The 22,854-nt window shown below is 41.9% G+C and overlaps 1 protein-coding gene across 2 annotated transcripts in view; it reads right to left on the bottom strand.

Annotated features, from left to right (window-relative positions):
- The window catches only part of KHDRBS2 (KH RNA binding domain containing, signal transduction associated 2), a 1,521,990-nt gene that overhangs the window by 127,518 nt on the left and 1,371,618 nt on the right, over positions 1-22,854 (bottom strand). For both annotated transcript variants that reach the window (XM_085609195.1, XM_085609194.1), the window contains one exon: positions 16,292-16,350. In XM_085609195.1, coding sequence (XP_085465321.1) covers positions 16,292-16,350 — 59 coding nt within the window. The remainder of the gene's footprint in view (positions 1-16,291; positions 16,351-22,854) is intronic.

The raw sequence follows: 22,854 nt of genomic DNA on the forward strand, positions 1-22,854 counted from the left end.
CACAATACCCTGTGGTCCCAGATATCTCCTCATTACTCACAGCTATTGACTCAGAAGCAACGTTTTTCACTGTAATTGATCTCAAGAATGCTTTCTTTAGTGTCCCAATTGATCCAGAAAGTCAATACTTATTCGGTTTTAGTTTAAATGGACGAAGTTTTAAATTCACACGCGCACCTCAAGGATTTACAGAAAGCCCCAGCATCTATAGCCAAGCACTGAAACGAGAACTTGACAGTATCCACATGCCAGTTAACACTGCCTTGCTCCAATATGTCGATGATCTGCTGATCACCGCCCGAAGCGAACATGAATGTGAAAAAGCGTCGCTGACGGTTTTAAAATTTCTGGCTGACAAGGGGCACAAGGTGTCCCCTTCCAAGCTGCAATTCTGTGTCCAGCGAGTTGTTTATCTTGGGCACTCGCTGTCCAAGGAGGGAAGGCAGCTTACACCCGACCGCATCCAGTTAATTGCTAACATGCCACCACCCAAGACACAAAAGGAGGTGCAGGCTTTTATAGGCCTCACTTCATACTGTAGGCAGTGGATCCCTCAATATGCATTTCTAGCAAAACCACTCATCCAGTTGACAACACAGGAGGCAGCCACATCGACTGTCCTCCCTTGGACTCCAGAACATACACATGCCTTCGAAAGCTTAAAGAAAGCTTTATGTCAAGCACCTGTCCTAGCAACACCATGTTACAGTAAACAGTTTACACTCTTTGTTACAGAACGCGAAGGTACTGCTTTGTCAGTACTCACTCAGGAACAAGCAGGATCACACAAACCATGTGCTTATTTCTCTAGTACATTAGATCCAGTAGCGCAGGCACTTCCAGCGTGCCTAAAATCAGTGGCAGCAACAGCTTTAGCAATCAGACAAAGCGATGCCATAGTGTTAGGACATCAATTGACAGTACAAGTACCACACGCAGTAGAGGTTCTCTTGAACCGCACACAAACACAACACTTGACTATAGCAAGACTCACCGGTTACGAATTGACATTGTTTCAGCCACACATAGAAATCAGACGTTGTAATACGTTAAATCCTGCCACACTGTTACCAGTAGGCGGAACAGATCCATTGGCACATGATTGTGTCGAAGTCATTACTATCACGACGAAACCCAGACAAGACTTGACAGACATCCCTTTGTCAGATCCAGACTTAACATTGTATGTAGATGGGTCATGTATGAGAACAAGTACAGGAGAGTTAGTGGCCGCTTACGCAGTCACAACAGATACTGAAGTCATTGAAACAAATTATATTAACACTTTGTCAGCTCAAGCAGCAGAGCTCATCGCTCTGACACAAGCCTGTATTCAAGCCACAAATAAAAAAGTCAACATATACACAGATTCACGTTATGCATTCGGAGTCGTCCATGACTTCGGCGTACTGTGGCGAGAGAGAGGTTATTTAACTTCTCACGGTGCCCACATCCAACACGGACCCCTCATTCAAGCCCTATTAGACGCGATTCATCTACCTACTGCAATATCGATTATGAAATGCAAAGCCCACACAAAAGTTACCGATATTATTTCTCAGGGTAATGACCTAGCTGACAGAACAGCTAAACAGACTGCTCAGAATCAGACTCACACAACTGACATGACAAAGACAATAGTCCTGACACCAACACATTGCATGACAGTTAAGGATCCCGCCCTTGATGTAATTGACATACAGACACATGCTACACCGGAAGAAATAAAGAAATGGACTGAATTAGGAGGGATCCAAACAGATCAAGGATGGATGACGAAGGAAAAATCTATATGGTTTCTTCCCGACTCAATGGTCCAAGTCATCATTAACACTATACATAGTCCAGCGCACCTAGGAGAAAAAGCTATGCTAGACAGCATTCAACACATTTGGTTCAACAAACACTTGCGAGCCGCAGCGAAACAAAAAGTTCGTACCTGTATGATATGTTGTCAGTTTAATCCAGGTAAAAGCATCCCCGTAGAACAGGGTGGATTCCAAACTCCCGATCATGCTTTTGAAGTCCTCCAGATGGATTATATCCAGATGGAACGATGTCGAGGATTCAAATATGTTCTCGTAGTTGTCTGTGCTCTTTCCCGTTGGACAGAAGCATACCCGGTTTCAGATTACACTGCCCCGACTACTGCCAAACAGTTAGTTCGAGAATTCTTCCCACGGTACGGTTTACCACGTGTTGTCTACTCAGATAACGGCCAGCCGTTCTCATCCGAACTAATGAAACACGTTTCCCTTCTATTAGGATACCAATGGAAATTTCACTGTGTCCGACATCCCGAGGCGGCAGGTCTCGTGGAGCGCCATAATCAAACTCTGAAAATTAGATTGTCCAAAATATGTAGAGAGAAAGGAGTCGATTGGATAGTAGCCTTACCAGTTGCGCTCTTTTACATGAGAATGGTAGCACATTCTCGAACAGGGCTATCCCCGTATGAGGTGATCTTCGGTAGACCACCAAATATGTGGGGGACGCCTATACCTCGTAAAATAACTGACGTTGACTGTAATATGCTGACAGATTACCTGGCTTCCTTGATGTCTGCACTACAATCTTGTCGTTCACAGGTATCCGCAGCTTTTCCCGACAATACTGAGGAGAAACCCCATGACGTGGTTCCTGGGGATCTGGTTTTGGTCAGGAATTTCGACCGGAAGACCCAACTGGATCCTAGGTGGAAGTCACCGAAGTTGGTTTTACTTACCACAAGGACAGCTGTGAAAATCGAGGGAAGAAAAGGGTGGTTGCACTCGAGTCATATCAAGAAATTTTATGGACTACCATCCAGCAAAGAGACTTAACCCTGTATTCCCTCACAAACAGACTCAAAGCTTCCCTTGGCTGAATTAACGAAACAAGAACTGTATAAACTAAAATTGAGGTCCAGTAAGTCAGACAATTTGATTGTTTAAGTCCTCTCCAAGGTGAATCGGTTGAATTTGTCTCTGACATGTATCCTCTGGACCGGAATAGAGAAAGAAATAATCAAATGCTGCTCAAAAAGCATGCGTATTGTAAATCATTTCGTAGTCATTGTACAGTAACATTATTAATTTTGTTTTTTCTAAGTCTTTTGACCATCATTGTCAGCATCCTATTGCACATGTATTACCCTATTCCTAAACGTATTTATAATATAACTGCAGAACATTCTTTTAGTGAATTACCTCCACATGAATTGTCTTATAGATTTGCGCTGCGCAATAACACTTTCATTAGTATGCTACATCATTCTCATCAAACCAGCAATGCCACAAATTGTTGGATATGTGGCCGACTCCCTCCCTATCAGAACTATAAGGGAGTTTTGCCCCTCTTTCCCTATCCGTTCACACACAATGGCTCCTGTGGAGCATGGTTTAGTTTGATTAATTCCCTAGATTCGAATTCCGCAGTTTATCAAGACAACTGGGTATGGGGAAACCTGAACTTAGTTTTGCTTAAAGTCTGCTACCCTAACAAGGAGGGACTTCCCAAAAGAACAGGAACTGATCTAGAAAATGAAGTATATGGATTAGGTAATTTTACACTTAACCTCATGATCCTGAACGTTGAATCTGAAGCTACACCAATCTTGCCCGCCATGTCCGTATTCCCAGTAAAAGGGGAACTATGTATAAGAAAGAATGGTTCCATACACATGGGCCATAGTAAATGCACCACTGTAATAAAATTCAGTGATCAAGGCAAGTCTACATTTCGAGCTTCTCGTCATTCCTACTTCATATGTGGCCAGACTGCATATATACGTCTACCTTTAGATTGGGATGGTACCTGTTACATAGCATTCCTCCTACCACCTGTTTTCCTAGCTCCTCCTGATTATCACAGAAATACCCATTTAGTACACAATAGACAGCAGAGAGATCTCCCAATTGTCGATTACACTGAAACAGCATGGGAAAAATACACAGATTTCAATAAAGGTTTCTTCCCCTATATAGGTACAGTCACTAATAGTAAGCTAATACGTAGACTAACCAGAACCCTTGAAGCAGTAGTGAACGAAACTATTTCCGCCTTAGGCAATTTAACAGAAGAGCAGTCTGCTATGCGGATTGTTGTGCTTCAAAATCGTCTTGTCCTTGACGTCATCCTAGCCGATAGGGGCGGAGCTTGTAGGGTCATCGGATCAAGTTGTTGCATTTTCATACCAGAAAATTCGCCGTCAGTATATAAAGCCATAACCCGCCTTCATAAGATTGTAAGCCAGATACACCAGAGTCCAGGCACCTGGACTTGGTCCGGTTGGTTCTGGGGCGTGTTGTCAGCCTGGGGATGGAGAATGCTCTCCTTCCTAGGTATTGGCTTTCTCGTACTATTCAGTTGCTGCTTATGTTTACAATGTGGGCCAGCGATTTGTGGTCTGTGTGCCACCTCGTGTATCCCACATCCAAGTTTTCGTTCGAGATCCCGGAAGAAGAAAGAAGAACAAATGATGTTATATGAACAGATCGATGGATTGATGAAGATCGATATCTCCTAAGGGTCCGAAGGGGACAAGGAGGGAATGAGGAAATATGAATTTTGTGATCAGTTATGTCCCCTATCGTAGACCCCAACGGCTCCATGTACATGCTATACGTACATGTATGTTCCCTCTTGCTCCAGTTTTGAAGATGCAAATATATGTGCGTCCACCGTCAATATGTCCTCTTTCAGATCCACCATGAATGGGTCAGATATTCCTTTCCTAAGTATGAAAGGCCACCGACTTTATGTGGTTCACTTTCCACATTTTACAGATTCAGGCGAGTAGGCCCGAATTCTGTCATCAAGCCTTTTCCTGCCTTCTGCCTCTGAAAGCTCCAGTCTGAGCCTGCATCTGTGACCATGAACTTTGTCTCACTCCCTGCGCGGCTAACGGTGCCTGATCCAGCCCGTCGCCTGCCAAGAACTGTATTTCACCTTCAAGATTATCTCCTCCGCCCCTCATCCGATGCATTCCTGTCTAGCAGTTTAGGTAAACATTCCTCCAGCCACCGTGCAAAGGGGCCAGGCCTTGCTGTCCTCATGCAAGTAATTCATAGCCCTGTTACCATGGAATATTCCTACCCCCTCGCATCTAGTGTAGACACTTGGACGCTTGTACACGCACTAACAGTCAGTATAGTCAGTATAGAATAAGATTCTATCCTAAGAGACCTCTCTTTTTGGATAACACAGTTCTTTAAACATAGGATATTAGATATGATTTGGGATTAGGTTGACATAACCCCAGACTTCTGTCTCCACATGTAGAGCTAAATGTCAAGTCCTTTCTCCCTCTAGTTGCACGTCAATCACACGTCATGCGGCTGCGCACGCATCTCTGCCAAATATTTCTGCTGACATTGCAGGATTCTCTTATGGATCCACCCACTTATGACATCATGTATAATGACGTTTTCTAGTTACGCCTATTCTAGTTACGCATGCATATTATATTTTGTCTTATCAGTTGATACGCCTACTACATCTGTTTCACTGTAATGCCTTTTCTATAAAAATGATTACCTGTCAATAATATATGCCCTTCCTTCCTGAACTTTCGTGGTGATGGAATAGAACGCCAACAATTCGAATTGTGTTCCTTTGTATAGAAATAAAGCCTTTTTAAACCTCTAATACCACGGATTCTGCCTCTCATTTTACTGAGTTATTCTTAATAGACTTTACCGCATAAAAAATAGTACCGGTAACGAAATATTTACCACACTCACACAACCTATTACCTGTGGTAGTTACTTTGTGTTTTTAGGTTCTATTTTTATTTAATGCTTCAAGAATTCAAATCACGGGTCCCCGATTGGATTTGTGTCACTTTTGGTGTCATTTTGCCCATTAAGATATATTCTCTATGTTATAAATTGGTGTGGGAGTTGCCTTTTAGACTTTTTAGCTGTTATGATACTTCTAAATGTTTAAACATTTTCTTTGTTTAAACCTAGCTGCTCTGTGCCAGAGATACCAGTGGTCACCACGGGTTAGTTATTGTCAGGACACCATAGGAAAAGCATTTTTTAGTTTGCTTATTACTTTAGTGCTGTTTGTCAAATCGCCACTAGACTTTACAAAAAAAGTCTCATCCATCTCAACTCCTCCCTGGAACGTTTTGGAAGATTTGGAGTCAGACAAAAATGGGGCGTCGCAAAACATGTTTGCCCAATTCCTTTTCCATAGGAAAAGAGAATGATAACTGGTGATGTTGTGTAAATCCATGCAGTAGTTTTTGAGAAATTAAAGTTTAAAATGTATGTATACATCACACCCCAGAGGATCTGCGGAGCCCACAAATCTTGAGATAGGGTCTGACTGGCTGCCACCACATCAACAAAGATGAGGTAGAAACTGTTTTGGGACTTGGGGACTCAGTCCACTGTCCTAGAGAAAGGTCCCTGGGACCAAAAACATAATGTAATTCTTTTATCGGGTCAGCAGACCTGTGGATCCACTGAGCAGATCAAAAACAAATGCCGGCCTCCAGCCCTTTGTAAAATTAGCCCCTCGGGTTGAGCCCCAGCCAGGGGATTGGCACATGTCAGTTCTTTTGAAAAGGGAAGTAGTGCAGCCCTCCCCCCAAAGCCTCTACGAGGACCTGGGGACCTTCTTCTCCAGGGCAAAGTTAATAATATTTAATATTCAGTGTCTGTGTAAGGCTCAGGGAAGGGGTGCATGCCACTCCCCTTAACATCATTATTGGACCTGGGGAATGGGGTCCTCGTGGCCTGCAGTCTTTTGGGCAGAACTGATGCAGCGCATTGCATCTCCTCACAGCTCTGCATCAGCACCACCGATTCATGACACATCCCCAGAACAGAATCCCGCAGCCCTCTGTAACTGACTTGGTGCTTTCTTGATGCAGGACCTCACATCAATTTCTGCAGTTCCCCAGAACGGCCACTAGGAATTGCATCATTGATGCAGGAGCTTGCATCGCAGCCCTCAGCTCCCTCAAATCACAGCTGCATGACGCATCCTTTGCGCAGGACCTAGCAGCACAGCCCACAGCTCATCTGAGCAGTGTAAAACATGTACTTTCAACAGCAACAGCAGTCTATCAGTTGATTCCAAAGTGTTATACACCAGTTTCACCACAGAGGTCTAGTGAACAACTAGAATACTAACATTCTATATCCATGACAAAGTGAGGAACTCCTGGGCACCATTTCATTGAAATAGGAGTTGGAAAAATGAATACTTTTCCTCTGAATTAGACTGCAGTAAATGAAAAAAATGTAGGAGTTAATTTTTCTCAGAAATTATGGTTAGTAAACTAGAAAGCTAAAAAGAGGTCAGGTTTTCTATAAATTCTGATATATCCTACTCAAGTTAAATATAAGTAAATTATATAGCATATTTACAATACATATTTATTATATGTGAAAATGTCTTTCTGTGATTCAGTGATAATAAATTGAAACACATTTTAAAATATTTAACATTGTGAATAAAAACAAGAATGACAACCCTATTTTAAAACACAATGAAAAATGTCATAGACTACACAAATTTCACAAACTAAAAACACTATTTTTACATGGAAAGGAAAGTTCTCAGTGACTTATTTTGTTTGAGGAATTTGCAGCAGCGAAGGTAAGAAGCATTTCTATGTATATTTTTTGTTTTTTGGGAAAACAAATTTTCTCCAGCGGCAAGACCCCAATGAAGGTTCTTTCTGTCGGCTCTTGAATATTCTAGGACTTTATTAGAATGTGCTGATCTTCACAGCCAGCAGTGTAGTGATATGTGGATTGCTATTGTTATGTGGCTGGTCTCAGGGACTAGCTATGAATCTCATGGTTAGATACTGACTGACCTGTTAGGAACCACTGAGAATGCAACATTTTAGGGAGAGTACTGCTATCTGATTTACAACATGGGATAAAGATTCTGCACAGTGTACATACTTTGCATTCACTTAACACAGTAGTTCAAACAAGGAGTCTATTTACCTACTCAAACTTTAATTGAAACTTGATAACAAATTAAATACTAGGCAACAATATGACCTTGAACCTTTTTATGTGTTTTCTTTCATGTTTTACAAAAATGTCTTGCATTTGCGGGACAGTAAAATAAATGGAAACCAAAGTAGTGCTGTTAAATTCCTTGTAAATATGATGTTTTACATTGAAATTGTGTTGAAAAGTAAGAATATATACTCGTTAAAGACAATACTATTAGGTCTAGTTGTATCCTTCCTAATTGCAAGTCATGGATGTGAAATTCGAATACTGACTGGTTGGAGAAAGGTAATGTAATTATTGATGGACTCTATCACATCGCAAATTGTCTATTCACAGGAGGGCCAAAAAAGTGAATATTATTTAAATAGGTGACATTTTACAACCCATTGTGACTGGTTGCAAGTGCTGGGATGGAGTCCTTGAAAGCACATCAGACCTCCAACGATGCATTTGCTTTCGCAAACTGGTATCATTTTTTTATGCAACTCATGTTCCCTAAAGGAACCAGTGTTGCTTTTTATCTTTTCAGGAAAAAAGTTTTGCATTTGGGTTAACATCCGAGGGAATGGTATCCTGGACCACTGCCTGAAGTGTCTGAGGCTGCTGATAGCACTGGATCACTTCGCTGAGGCTTTAAATAAAGATAGCTGCGCTTATACACAAACACATTTGGAAGTATGCAAAGTAGTAGTCCTGTTTTATTCTTTTAAGTATTATTACATGCCTTTGTGATTTGCTCACACAATTGGAATAAGATGGAAAATATTAATATTTAATTAGGACAAATAGAAAGGGCTGTGTCCTCTTTGCACTTTTAGTACCAGAACATTTGATGTTCTGTGCCCGATTCCGAAAGTCATGAAAAAGTATGCAAATGAGTAACCCTGTAGTATTGTTTCCATACTCATAACTACTTTAGTCAATCTTCCCCATGGATTCAAGCCCATAAATGTATCGAGCACAGCTGCTCAACACATTTCTCATATTTGGTTCAACTTTGTATACTTTTAAGAAAACTGCATTCACCTAAATAGTTCGAATTCTTCAGAACTAAGATCATGGTGCAATGTTACAGAAAGTTCCCAGGAGGCATAATAGATGGTTGTGCATGCTTTTTGCCCCCCACCCCCCCGAAGCTCATCAGTAGTTCAGAAGGAGTCGGAATAACTTGTACAGTTCCTTTTCCAAAATGGACTGTGCAGTGAACATTTTGCTCCTGAATGATTGCAAAGGGAACAATCCCTCAGCTGCATGGTGGGAGGCTGCATGTAAATGAGGAAACACCTTATGCAGTGTGCCTAAGTGTTATTAAAGACTCGGGCAATTTTATCCAGTCGATCCTAGCTCACAATCATGATGTTATTTGTCTCCAAAAGGCCTAAAATCGTCAGCAGCAGAGACCATGTGGAGGCAGATTAGCAGGGACCCTAGAATAACGTGAAAGATTTCTTATTAAAAACAAAACTTGTCTCTCAATTATTCATACAACTTCTGCGATTAAGAAATTGTGAAGATCTAACAGAACCTTGAAAAAATAGCGCCATGAATTTCAGGTTGCGTTGAATATTAAAGTAGGAAATTGAGCCAGCGTTTAATATTGCAATGTCTATTGCACATTTAGGGGTTACTACACATATTTACCAAGGGTAAGGGAAGCAAAGCCACTTTGCATGGTTTTGTGTGGTTTCGTAAATACAAGGTAACGCACGGCAGCTCATAGCACTACCTTGTGTTACCTTGCTTTGGGAAGGCGTTCCATCGATGGAGCATGGCCGTTCCCATACATGCATGCATTTTGGCACATTCCTTACTAATTCCAAAATTCACTAAAGCTAGTAAGCCTGGGAATGCATCAAATGTTCTGCCTTCCCCAGTGAGGCATAATGAAGAGTAAAGCCTCAAGTGCACTTGCACAAAGAGAAAGCTGAAAGGTTCTAAATATGAACAGATTTGGTGCTGTTCAGCTCTCTCCCATTCATGCAAGGCAGCGCTGCATGAATTCTAAGTAAATCTGCTCTTACATATTTTAATTCAGCTCTTGTTGTGTTATGTGAGGCATTTAGGGCCTGATTACGAACTTGACGGACAGGGTTTCTCCGTCACAAATGTGACAGAAATCCTATCCGCCAGATTACAATTCCATTATAGCCTATTGAACTTGTAATACGGTGAATATGGTGTCCGTCACATTTATCACAGGGTGTCCCATCCGCCAAGTTCTTAATCAGGCCTTCAGCATTTTACAAGGAAGGCCATGTAGCATGATTAATTGGGAAAGATGAAACTCTCAGTCATATGTAAGCCAGGGGACAGAGAAAGTAGACCTTTCAAAGCAGATGAGGAAGCCACAGTTACATCCAATTATCCATTCAACCAGTTAAAGTGAGCAATCCTTTCATAATTATATATAATGTGTTAGGCATATGAAACTCAAGATCTAGAGGGGATTGTAGTACTAAGACAGCCAGCATTTATGGAATGTATGATGTCCTTCAAATAATGTGTGGAGAATTCTCTGCCTCCTGTCCTATTGACACACTCAGAGTTTTTTGATATGGCTCAGCATGGGTTTCTTCATTACATCATGACTACCACAGAGTTTTAGTGCTGAGCTGTGTTGCCTTACTCCAGAATATGTTAGGAATATTCCCTGCTAATATTGTCATTTCAGAGGTAATAGAGCTGATTTCCTGTTAATTCACTTCAGGGTTCCATTCAATTTTCAACCTCTGTCCATTCTGTATACGGAGCTGCTGGGCATTGTCCACTTCTTTATGGACAGACACACTAGTATGTGGGTGACACTAAGTTACACTAACAGGTATTGTCACAGGAAGACTTGTGTAGGTAGTGTACTTCTCTCAGTGCTATCAAAGGTTGGTTGGCGGGTACAGAGAACTATCTGAAATTCAAAGTTGAATCTGTAGTATCCGCTTATCTGGCCTATGCATTTCCTTTGCAGCATGGCTTGATGAGCTTTCTGTGGATAAAATTGCCTGGAGGTTGTTCTTTATGAGAAATGGTGTTGGTCTTCTCTGAAAACTAGCATTAGCATGCAGGTATGCATTAGGATTATTTTCCTCACTCTACAATATCTTCTCTTCCTTCTGAGGTGAAATGGACAATACTTTCATGTGCTTTACTTGAGAATGCATCTAAAAGCATTCATTTTATCTAGACTGGATGAAGTAAACTCAATTTTGAAAGGGATCCTAAAAACATCCTCTTGAAGTCTTTTTTACCCCACAGTCAAATTTCTTCAAGAAACATGTTTGACAATATGATGCCTATTCTCTATATGTTGTTTACCTCTACATGCATCTGATTTGAAGACTGCATCTCTTGCCTATAAGGAGATGCATCTGAATCAGACCACGTATTTGCCTTTCAAGTTGATGACTTGAGGGGAAGATGAGTCCTTAAATAGTTATTAAATTCCAGGACTCTGGTTACAGATAGTGCAGAGTGGAATGCCACACCATTATCAATGGCCCACACCCACTTTTACCTTTCTGAAAATGCAGCCAGTAAAATCATTTTATGAAAAGCAGAAATCTTTCTTTGACAGCACTTAGAGTAGGACTGTCACGCACCAATCCCATTGAGCTGTGAGTTGCAAGTGAAACAAGACTCAGTAACCCTACCAGTGTATTCTGGTCAATGTGGTCCATATTTTGAAATGTCAGTTTATTTAGTGAAGCAAAGCTTGATAACTATTCATATATGTCAATATTTCAATTTCTGAACATGATATCTATTAATTTCTTCACAGCTTCATTTTCTTAGCCCGAAAAACATGCTTGGCTCTTCATGAGCTCTTCAGTGAAGCACAGCAGGTAGTGAGCACCAACCTTGTTTCCATCATAACATTTAAAGACCAGTGGTTTCTTAACTGCTCATCAAACAGCATGTTATTCCAAGGCTAATCTCCATCTGGTGCACAGTCATTGGTCCTGGAAACCATTTCATGGAAAAAGCAGAAACCTTCAATTGATAGCAATCAAAACAGACTGGCACTCACTAATTGCCTTTAGCTGTGATTCATCTTGTCAGTTCATACAATGAATCATAGCTTAATAGCTATTTACTTCTTCATATCTTTCACCTTCTTAGCCCAATACAAGTGTTTCACTCTTCATGATCTCTTGTGGAGCACAGCAGGTACTGACCACCAGACTTGTTTGCAAAGTACCATCTTTCAAACAATAAGTTGTCACTCAATTTGTTCTTGTTGTTTAATATATTTTTCTTTTTATCTAAGCTTTTCTCTGTGTCCAAATTACCTATACCATGTTATCATTCCACACATTTAGTGTTCACTTTCTCTTTTAGAGATCAATAGTATCTCAATTTACTCCAAGGCATTTTTATCATCAGCTGCTCCCACTCTTTTTGTTCATGCTGTTATTGTGGCTTCACATCTGTGTCTCTTCTGGATATCTGTGCAAATTTGTCATTATAAAGGGCCTGCTTTAGATCTTTGCGGACAGGTTACTCCTTTACAACGGTGACGGATATCCCACCCGCCAAAATATAAATCCTATAGGATATAATGGGATTTATATTTCGGCTGATAGGATATCTGTCCCATTGTGGCAGAGTAACCCGTCTGCCAAGATCTAAATCAGGCCCATACAGTTCTGACCGTTGCATGCTCCTTCTATTTTGAACAATATATACAGAAACATTTCTTTCCTGATGCTCTCACACATTTTTTCTCTTTTTTATTATTCCATTTTATTACGTTGCTTCATGTCTGACATGTTGTCAATCTTTAGTATTGACATATTCACAATTCAGTATGCCACTTAATTGATCACGTATGCATGAGAACATTATTTCATGCTGTCCCAGCAATGTCCATACACTTTCATTCTTTCACTTTGTTCTTACTATTGATAAATGCGAGGACCGTTTTGCACACTAGTACAGCTCTCACCTCACCTCATGTACATGCTCCGCTCCTGAAGTATTATCAGTCAATACTTAAGAAATACTCTGCTTTCTAACATTCATATTCTCTGGACAGAGAGCTGAATTCTATGTTCTGTTACTGGGGCCAAACACATTCTTCGCTGCTCAGCGGGCATTTTGTACTATCACAAACCCTGCATCAAACTACTTATCGAACCTCCAGAATATACCTTCACTTATGTGAAAGTACTTTGATTAATTTAGATACTATCTGTAGGCATCTGTTACAGAGAGCTTCTTGTGGTCAAGGGATCATACAAGGATACTGATTACTTTGTTTTTCCCTCAGCAGTCTGTATGGTATTGGATTGATAGGACTTCAACACAACTCTTTGAAGACTTTCAGACAAAGAATGCTTCCACTTGAGAGCAGTTTGCCCGAATCCTTCCTTCTTGCATCAATCTATACAGCAATTGCTGGTGTGTAATGGCATCACTGCGCCCCGCAGATCCGAAACGTGGAAATATATAAGTGGATATTCCAGTCGCTATCATATAGGATTTTCTCAAGTGACTGCTCCTCTATAGCCAGATCTTGACCATTCTGTGGCAGTGAATCTAGGACAAGTTATCTGACATGATACCATTGTGCACGCCAGTTGATCCTCCACTGTGTAATACAACGTTTGTGCATCTAGTTTTTATTGATTTGATTTGAGCCTTTTGTTACAGAGGTAAATTAGACGCAGACTGCACCAAACCACTGCCTGTGTAACTGAGGATGTCAGATGAAATATTAATAATAACATGCTCCCTAAGTAGTAGGAATAACAATAACAATAATAATAATATTAAAAAGAAGAATAAGGAAATAATAATGGCACTGGCCACAAAATGTAAATACAGAAACACACCAGAAAGCATCTGCTTAAAATAATCACAAAACTAAAGTCTGTCGCACACACACGATTTAATGTTTTAGGTTTGCAACAATAACTCCCAAAAAATTCTTCATGAGTAACAGTGAATTGTAGCATTTGTTTTCATCATATGCACATTATTTACACATTCACTTTGAATGTATCAATGTTTTTAGTTTTGCAATTAGCATCTGTCTAGTTTCTACTATGACATGCCATCACATTTTGTATTCAAGTCAAGTCAAGCCAAGAATGCTTTATTCGACAACTTAATGTCATAAAAGTAGACATTACATTCAAAACTACATTTCATTTTAAAAAGAGGCCATCCTAATATCAGCTGGGTAGGCAACTCATAACAATACATGCGAAAAAGCAACTTAATAGGCAGGATTCAAAAATACAAATACGCAGACAGTGTTAAAATGCAAAACTACAAATGTCTTTTCCTATAATCCATCTTGTGATGCTAGAGCTTTGCTAAGCATACAGTACAAATTTTATATAAAGTGCAAAGTGCAGTTAAACAAGCTCATCAATTAAAATAACACGTTAGTTCTTAAGATGAAATTTCAGAGTGCAAAAGGACAAACATATTAAAACATGAAACTTCAAGTTTCTCTCCCTATAATACATCTTAAAGTACAAAAATTATTATAAAGTGCAAAGTGCTAAAAAGATATAATCCAAACGGGGTAAGCTACAGAAATTTCGTTCCTAACGACCATATAGGGTGCCAAGGGCTGCTCTACATACAATATAAAAACGTTATATAAATGTGCATACAGGACAAACTGAAAATTTTAGGATGATCTCTAAAATCTTAACACATTATGGGCCTCCGTATAAAAACAAATTTTCAGCCTTAATATCAGTTTAAAAAAACATTTTTTTCCTACGCCTAATGGCTCCAGTTAAGAAGCTTGCCACTCCAAAACAGATCAAGGGGGATGCTAACATCTGAAGATACAGTAGGGCTGGCTTGACTTGGACAAAGTGACAATCTCTAAGCATTGGTAGTATAAATTTCTAGCGTAAAAGGACATAATAATCACCAAAAAAGAGAAAATGAATAATATCCTGCTCTGAAAAATTGTCACACTGACATGGTGTCATAGTGCCAGGTTTAGAAAAACCCTGAGGTACAGATAAAAACCAATGAGCCATCTGCAGACAAAATCTTGTTAGGATAAAACGATGGAAAGGTTTGCCAACACTTAGTAAGTAAGGTTGGACTTGATTGTTCAGAGATAATGTAACATAGCGTCTTACAGATAGTTTTTGTAGCTCCTCTTCTTCCCTCAAACCTTGGTGCTTAGATAAAAACTGCAGTCTAATATTTTTAATTAAAAGTTTATCCATGGGTTTGGGGCTTAAAAATAAATCAGGGCGACCTAGCCAAGCTGTAAGTTCCATTAGATACCTAAACCAGGGGATGTGTTTGGCTCTATCTAATGCTAAACAGTCAGTAATTATTATTTGATTTAAGGTTTTAGTGGGACTTGCCCAAATTCTCAACCATCGCATCAGTGGAGCCACTGCAATCTGATCTGTGATGTATCCCATCCCTAGTTCTTCATGTATTATATAAGTGGGTGTAGAAAACGGAACTGCCAAGACCTTACATAGAAATTTGTTTTCCTCCTGCGAATACCTCTCCCTTCTGTGTATCCCCAGATGTCACTACCATAGATTGCCATTAAAATTCATTTTGTATTCGAAAAATACATCCATAATATCCTAGGGCCCAGATTTGCAAAACTCTCACACAATGCTTGAGAGGGAGAGAGCATGAAAGCGCCACATTTATTAAGATTTGGCACTGTCTCTGGTGCTGGTGCAGCATCAGGCTGTCTAGCGCCATACACACACACCTTTGCAAAATAGTAAAAAGCTGTCTGCCTGAATATAGCATAGGGTCTGTACTGGAAAGGTACCCTTTGAGTCCAAAGTATTAAGCCTAGAGAAACTTTTAAAGTTTCCCATATTATATGTGTGCTGCACTGTACATCACACATGCAAAGTGGGAAACGTTTTAAACTATGGTGCAAAGATGTGTGTATAACGTTCAGCAGCCTGATTGTGTGCCAGTGCTAAGTGAGAGAGAAGGCCAGAGCTATATATTAGCAAATATGGTGCTTTCCTGCTCCCTCCCTCTCAAGCAACTTTGGGTGCTGTGCAGTGTTGTGCCAAAGTTTAGTGGATCTGTGCCTTTTAGGTAAGTTTCATGTGCAAAACAAGTTTTGCGCGGTAAAGTAAAAAAAAAACTTATTGCACAGGTATGCGTCAATTTTGTGAAATAAAGCTTGCACAAAATGTTGGTAATTCTGGAACCTATGTGCTTTAAATTGCCATCTCACTGAGGATTTTCCAAAATACATTTCTAACAGTGCATTGCAAAAACAGAAATCCATAGGTGAGACTCAGTAATCTATTGAGTACATTTATTTTCTGCAACAACTGAATTTAAAACTAATTATGTCCTACCGTAGTGGTTATAATCTTCTTCGCTTGTTCCGTGTCCATAATCATAATAATCTGCTGGTCTGTAAAGAGAATCAGAATGAGAAGGGATGAAACCAGTTCAGAAAAAAATTACCAGGTTACTCCAGTATGTGCAGAACACATTCAGTAGGGAACATTTCAATTGACACCATTTCCAGAGTCAGATAAGAATTTGCTTTTGGATGAGGATTACACCACGGTATCTCCTGTACACAAGGTCTGTTGTAGGTGATAGTGTGACAAGTGTGGCTAGAGTCACCTCCAAAGCACCAGATACCTGTATATTTCAGTGGCTCTGAATATCACTGCCTCCTTTAGTTTATGCCCTATGCACTGAATTCACTTCCTACTAGGGGAATGCGTCTTGCTCAATCTTTGATTAAAATAGCTCCACAGCATGTTTTCTTTACAGTTGTTCGAACATTCATTTGGATTTGTCCTAATTACTGGATGGCCAGAACTGGGATATACAGCTGGAAACTACAAGTAATAGTGCCAAATCAGTGCTTAATGTGAGCTGTGGTTGGCAGTGAGGTCCACTGACTCATTTTTGGGAACTGGCAGCCATTTTTAGGGACCTTATCTGACATTGGGCAAGAGAGGGAAAAGTGAACACAGGGGAAAGAAGGAGGAAGAGAAAGATGGAAAAACTGTCACAAAGGAAGAAAGCAGGAACCTGAAAGAGTGACATTGGGGTCAGGGTGGGTCAGGTGGTGTATAAAAAAGGGATGAGATGGATTTAAAACTATGCCCTCAGGGCGATATTCACAAGGAACAACCGCCAACTTAAAGGCACTTTATTGCAGCCAAAGTTGCCATAAACTTATCGCCCCAATCACAAGCTGGTGTTAACAGCCCACAGCACCAGTTTACCCGCGATAGCAGCCGCAAAAAACATCGCCACGGTCGACACCCTCAACTATCGCTAATGAGATGCAGAGTAGGCGTTTGCGTGCCAAAAGCCGCGACAACACCACTCCACAACATTCACAACGAACAGCCAAAACTGCGATAAAAACACAAAACAGGCGATAAGGCGCGTTAGCAGCAGGAAAATAACACCTGCTCTGACCTGGTGCTAAGTCGAACCACAGCCTGCATCACAAAAGGGATCACAGCCCACTGCCACATTGGAAGGGTAGCAGATGCCATGGAGCCACTGTTCATGCGGCCCGGACACCCAAGAGGGCCACAACACACACCGCCACCACCCCAGGAACCCAAACAGCACCCGGAACACACACCCCCCAGACCACCACCCAGGCAGTGTTGACAAAGACAGCAGACCCCCAGGAAACACACCAGCCTCACAGACCCAACAACCGACAATGCCATTGCCCACTACAGGCTCAAAAGGACAACCATCGCACGCATCATGATCAACAACGCCCAACAGGCGGACAGCACCAACACAGCGGACAACCAACATCCCACCCCACACAAAGCTGCTGGCTGTGCTGAACCTGTTGGCCCCTGGTACCCCCAACCAACACCCACCACAGTTGGAGGAGTCACACAGCCAGCCACATCCCAGTCCATCACATTTGTCCTGGACATCACCATCAGCCTGGTACCCTAGTCCCCCTACGTCCAACATTTATTTATTTATTTATTTATTTAGTAAGGAGTTTTATATAGCGCTAGTCTGACCCGAGGGTATCGGGGCACTTCACAACAGTTTTTGAGCCGGATTCATACAATAAGCAGTGTTCTACATATAAGTTCGGCAGACCAAGTGTGCTGAGCAGCACTGAGGTAGTATGTTAGTATGTGAGGTACTGAGATTACCGCATCGAGTGCACATTGTCTTGTGGTTGATATAATAAAGCAGGACTCTACATATAGGTTCGGAAGTTCAAGTGTGCTGAGCAGCATTGAGGTAGTCCGTGAGTCCTGAGATAAGCTCAAAGAGTGCACATTGTCTTGGGGTTGAACCAATTAAGGGGGTGGTGGAGCCGTTCGGGGTTGAATAGCAGGGAGGAGGTAAGTCTTAGAGCTACAATGGCAGGAAGAGACGACGAGCAGGGAATAGTGTTTTGATGGCGGCTATCCATTTGGGAGGGAGCGGTTAAGGAAAAGGACTTCAAGTTGTTTTTGGAATTTTGTGAAGGACGAGATAGTCCTGATACCAACTGGGATGGCGTTCCAGATTTTGGGTGCATTTCCGGCAAAGGACCGTGCTGCAGTTTTTTGTTTGCGTGTTTTCATGGGGATGAGTAGTAGGGTGCTGAAGCTCCTGAGGTTCCTTGTCTGACCAGCCCTCTTGAGTTTGGGAGCCAAATATGCAGGTTTTCCTATGTGCAGAGCTTTATGTGTGAGGCAAGCAGTTCTTTAACTGGCACGCAGTTTGATTGGGAGCCATTTTAGTTCTCTGTGTGCTGGTGAGATGTGATCGTATTTCCTGATTCCAGTGACCATTCTAGCTGCTGCATTGAGAGTAGTTTTGAGGGGAGCTAGGAGACATTTTGTTGTACCAGTGAGAGTGGCATTCTCATAGTCGAGTCTGGATAGCACCAGTGATTGGGTGGCTTGTTTGAGGTCGTTGATTGGGACGAAGGCACTCTTTGCGGAGTCCTTAAGGTGATTGGCCATGTCTAGTTTTGAGTCTATGGTAATTTCTAAGGAGGTTCCATGTATATGTTGAACAGTTGAGGTGAGAGCACTGAACCTTGGGGAATGCCCCTGTTAACAGGGTGTAGGTCGGAGGTAAAGTTTTTTATTTTTATCCTTTGTGAGCGGCTGTGTAAGAAGGAGGAGAACCAGCGTAGGACCACATCATCAGCTCCTAACCTTTCTTGTAAGGCCTTGATGAGAAGTTGGTGATTAACCGTGTCAAAGGCTGCCAATAGGTCTAGGAGAATGAGGAGGTAGCATTGGTCGGCATCGAGGGATTTGTGGATGTCGTCTCTGATGTTAAGGGTCTCGGTGCTGTAACCTTTTCTGAAACCCGATGGGTGGGGGTCAAGAAGGTTGATGTTATCCATGTGCTGAGTCAGTTGTAGGTAGAATTGTTCTTATACAGGAAGGTACACTTACCTGCAAAAAAACAATCATCAGAGGCATTTTCCAATTTCTAGGAGTGCTGCAGAATGCAGAACTCTTTGAAAGAGGAAACAGTGAGGCAAAAAAAAGATATTTCTCCTTGTTAACCCTCTGGTGGGGAGGTGGACAATTCTGACACGTTCTCAGGACTACCAATGCTGGTAAATCTGGGAATGTATCAGAATCCTAGGGTGGATGCGTGTAAAAACCTACGCTCCACTCATGGAATGCCTCCTTGCCGCAGAGTAACTAATTACGATTTGTGATGCCTTGCATTACTCTAGATTTAACAAGCCGCTCAGGGTCATGCAAGGGGCCTTTCGTGGCTTGATAAATCTGATTCAGGTTTTGCGTTGCACTTGTGTCCCCTTGTATGGCACAAGCATGAGGCAAAACCTTGATAAATATGCCCCTAAATACCTAAGTTATGTATGTTTTGCTGACAACAAAGCTCGGAAACACAGCACAGTCAGTTCCCCTTTACATTTCCCAACTCTACTGTCAATAAACATGCACTACCTTTGAAATATTTTCAGCTTATGTACGTTTTCTGCACCAGCACCATTTAGAAATTGGATATGACCCCACAATTGCCAAACATTAGCCTTTTGAAGAAAGAGCAGGGATGACATTTAGCGGTTGGCAGGGGTAGAGGCTGTGACCCCTGGCTTGCCTTTTTTCACTCCTGGCACTGCCTTTGTGACCCCTCAGCTCGGAGGTTGCAAAATCAGTGCCAGGATCACAGGGGCAGATCGTCCTAACGGATGTCAGTTGGAGTTCCCCTTTTCTGGCTTTCTGTAACATTTTTTATTACACAAATAGTGAATAATATTATTCACTACTAGTGCAATAAAACATAGAAAACCGTATCTGGCGGATAAGATAAGAAAAAAAGCATTTAATTGCCTGTTGTATGCATGCTTACAGTTGAGAGTGTGTTTTTGTGAAAGTGTAAAAATTTGTGCGTGAGACATGGTAAAAGTCAAATGGCATGTAATGTCCCCTCTGCTATGTTACAAATGGGGGTCTCTAGTTGGCGGAGGTAAGTACCTTTGACCAAATAGGAACCCTTGCTTCTAGTCAGGGTAAGGGGGATACACACTTTAGATAACCCCTGCTCACCCCCTTGATAGCTTGGCATGAGCAGACAGGTTTATCCCAAAGACAATGTGTAAAATATTTGTAACAACACTCACAGTAACACAGTGAAAACACCACAAATGGACACCACATCAGGTTATAAAAATAAAATAGCTTTATCTAAACTTAACAAGATCAAAATGACAAAAATCCGACATCCAGAAACTCAGTGAATGTCTTTAAAAAGGGTTGTTGCAAAAATAAACTTATAGATGATAATTGCCACACTTAAGTCTCAAAGTACCTGGGATGAGTAACGAAAGACAAACAAAAGGGGCGCAGAGAAGGCGATGCATCGATTCTTCCTGCTCTCCGGTTCCGATGCGACAAAATGGCACCTCGATGCGTAGCGATGATCCGGTGCGATGCAACAAAATGGCGTTTCTTTTGCGATGCGACAATGTGGAGGTGATGCATGCATGCCCGACGGCCGTGCAGCAAACTCAGTGGTTTTCTGAGCCACGACAGGCCCTGCAACATGCTTGCCCGGTGATGTGAAGACACCCTCGGCGACTGCGACACGCTTCTCCGGTGTTGCGGCGGCGATTAGTGGCAGCGCACTTCCTCGATGATGCGATAGCGGCTGCTGCGGCGGCGTCACGCTTCTCTCTCGTTGCGTCACACTTCCAACTCACAACAGCAAAAAGGCCTCACACACAGTTACAAGCCCTCCTGGCAGACTGGAACTCCCAGCAAGGAAGTTCAGGGAAGCTGGGGGTGAAGTCCTTTTGTGCCTGGGAATTCAGAAACAGGAGGCCAGCTCTTCTCAGGCCCTTGGAGACTTTTCTTCAGATGGACACAGCTCACAGCAAAGTCCTAATTCAAGCTGGGGGCACAGCACACAGCAAAGTCCCTTGTTCCTCTCCGCAGTAGAAACAGCAAACTGCAGGCAAAACCCAGACACACAGCAAGGGCAGTACTTCTCCTCTGTCTCTTCAGCTGATCTTCTTTAGCAGGGATTCCTCTTCATCACAAAGTAGTCTAACTTTCAGTGGTTTCAGCTCTCATATTTATACCCCAAAAGTCTTTGTTCTCTATGTGTGAGGGGTCCCGGACCCAGTCCAAACCAGTTCTGGGTGCACTCTGCCAGAACTTCTTCCTTTGTTAGTGTGGGCCAGGGTCATCAGACACACTGCAGGGGGTGGAGCCAGCATTGTGGAAGGCAGGCACAGGTGCAACTCCTTCCACCACTCCAAATACAGATAGGGCTATTCAGCCTAGTGCTGACTTACCCAGCCTCCTGGAGCCACTCCAGCCTTTGTCACTCTCAAACCAGACAGTCAATCCACAAACAGGTAGAGGCACACAGAAAGGTTGAACAGGAAAATAGCCACTTTCTAAAAGTGCTATTTTCAAACACAGAATTTAAATTCTGAGTTCAGGGATAGTAGACTCCAATTTTCTAACTTGCTCCTATGGGAAGATATGCAGGTAAACATGTTACACAACATTCCCCATTCTATCCTATGGGCAAAGCCTTTCAATAGTGAAAAACGAAATTGGCAGTATTTCACTATTAGGACATGTTACCCACGCTAGTGCATGTCCCACCTTTCACATACACTGCACCCTGCCCAGGGGGGTACATTGGGCCTGCCGTAGAGGTGCCCTATGTGTAAGAAAAGGAAAGGGTAAGGCCTGACAAGTGGGTGCACTGGCCAGGTCAACATGGCAGTTAACAAACTGCGCACAAGCACTGCAGTGGCAGGCCTGATATATCATTTTAGGACTACTCTATGTGGGAGGCATAATCAGTGCTGCAAGCCCACTAGCAGCATTTGAATTACCAGCCCTCTCACACTCAGTGCACTTTACTAGGAACCTACTGGTAAAACAAATATACCAATCATGGACAACCAATCACAATAATAATGTACACAGAGATCATAAGGAAAAACAAAGGAGGAAGAAGCTAAAAGTTTGGGGATAACTCTGCAAAAAGGGCCATTTCCAACACGCTACCCCAGGCATTTTGGTGAATTGACACCCATGAGAAAGAGTACAGGTGCCGTTTGCATGTAAAATGTTGCAAACCAAAGAATGGGATGTTAGAGCAGACATAAGAAGGAAGACAATATATTTTTCATCAAGGATGTCTTTCCTTTAAATAAATTAATTCAACATAAGTAGCATATAAACGTGTTTCTACATATTAAAAACGTAAAACCCCTACTCAACTGCCTTTTGTAGGACACCATGCCTTTCAGTGAAAAGGGTATTTTACCAATAGTGGCAGGCGAGTTGACAAAGTGGCGAGGTGGAGGGAAGGTGGGGAATGGGACAGGGACCAGGGAGACAAATAAAAAAGGTAAAAAAAGAAACACTTTCCTGCTCACTGCATCGCGCTCCTCGCTTCTCCAGGC

This window comes from Triturus cristatus, chromosome 6 (genome assembly GCF_964204655.1).
Source record: "Triturus cristatus chromosome 6, aTriCri1.1, whole genome shotgun sequence".
Classification (NCBI taxonomy): domain Eukaryota; kingdom Metazoa; phylum Chordata; class Amphibia; order Caudata; family Salamandridae; genus Triturus; species Triturus cristatus.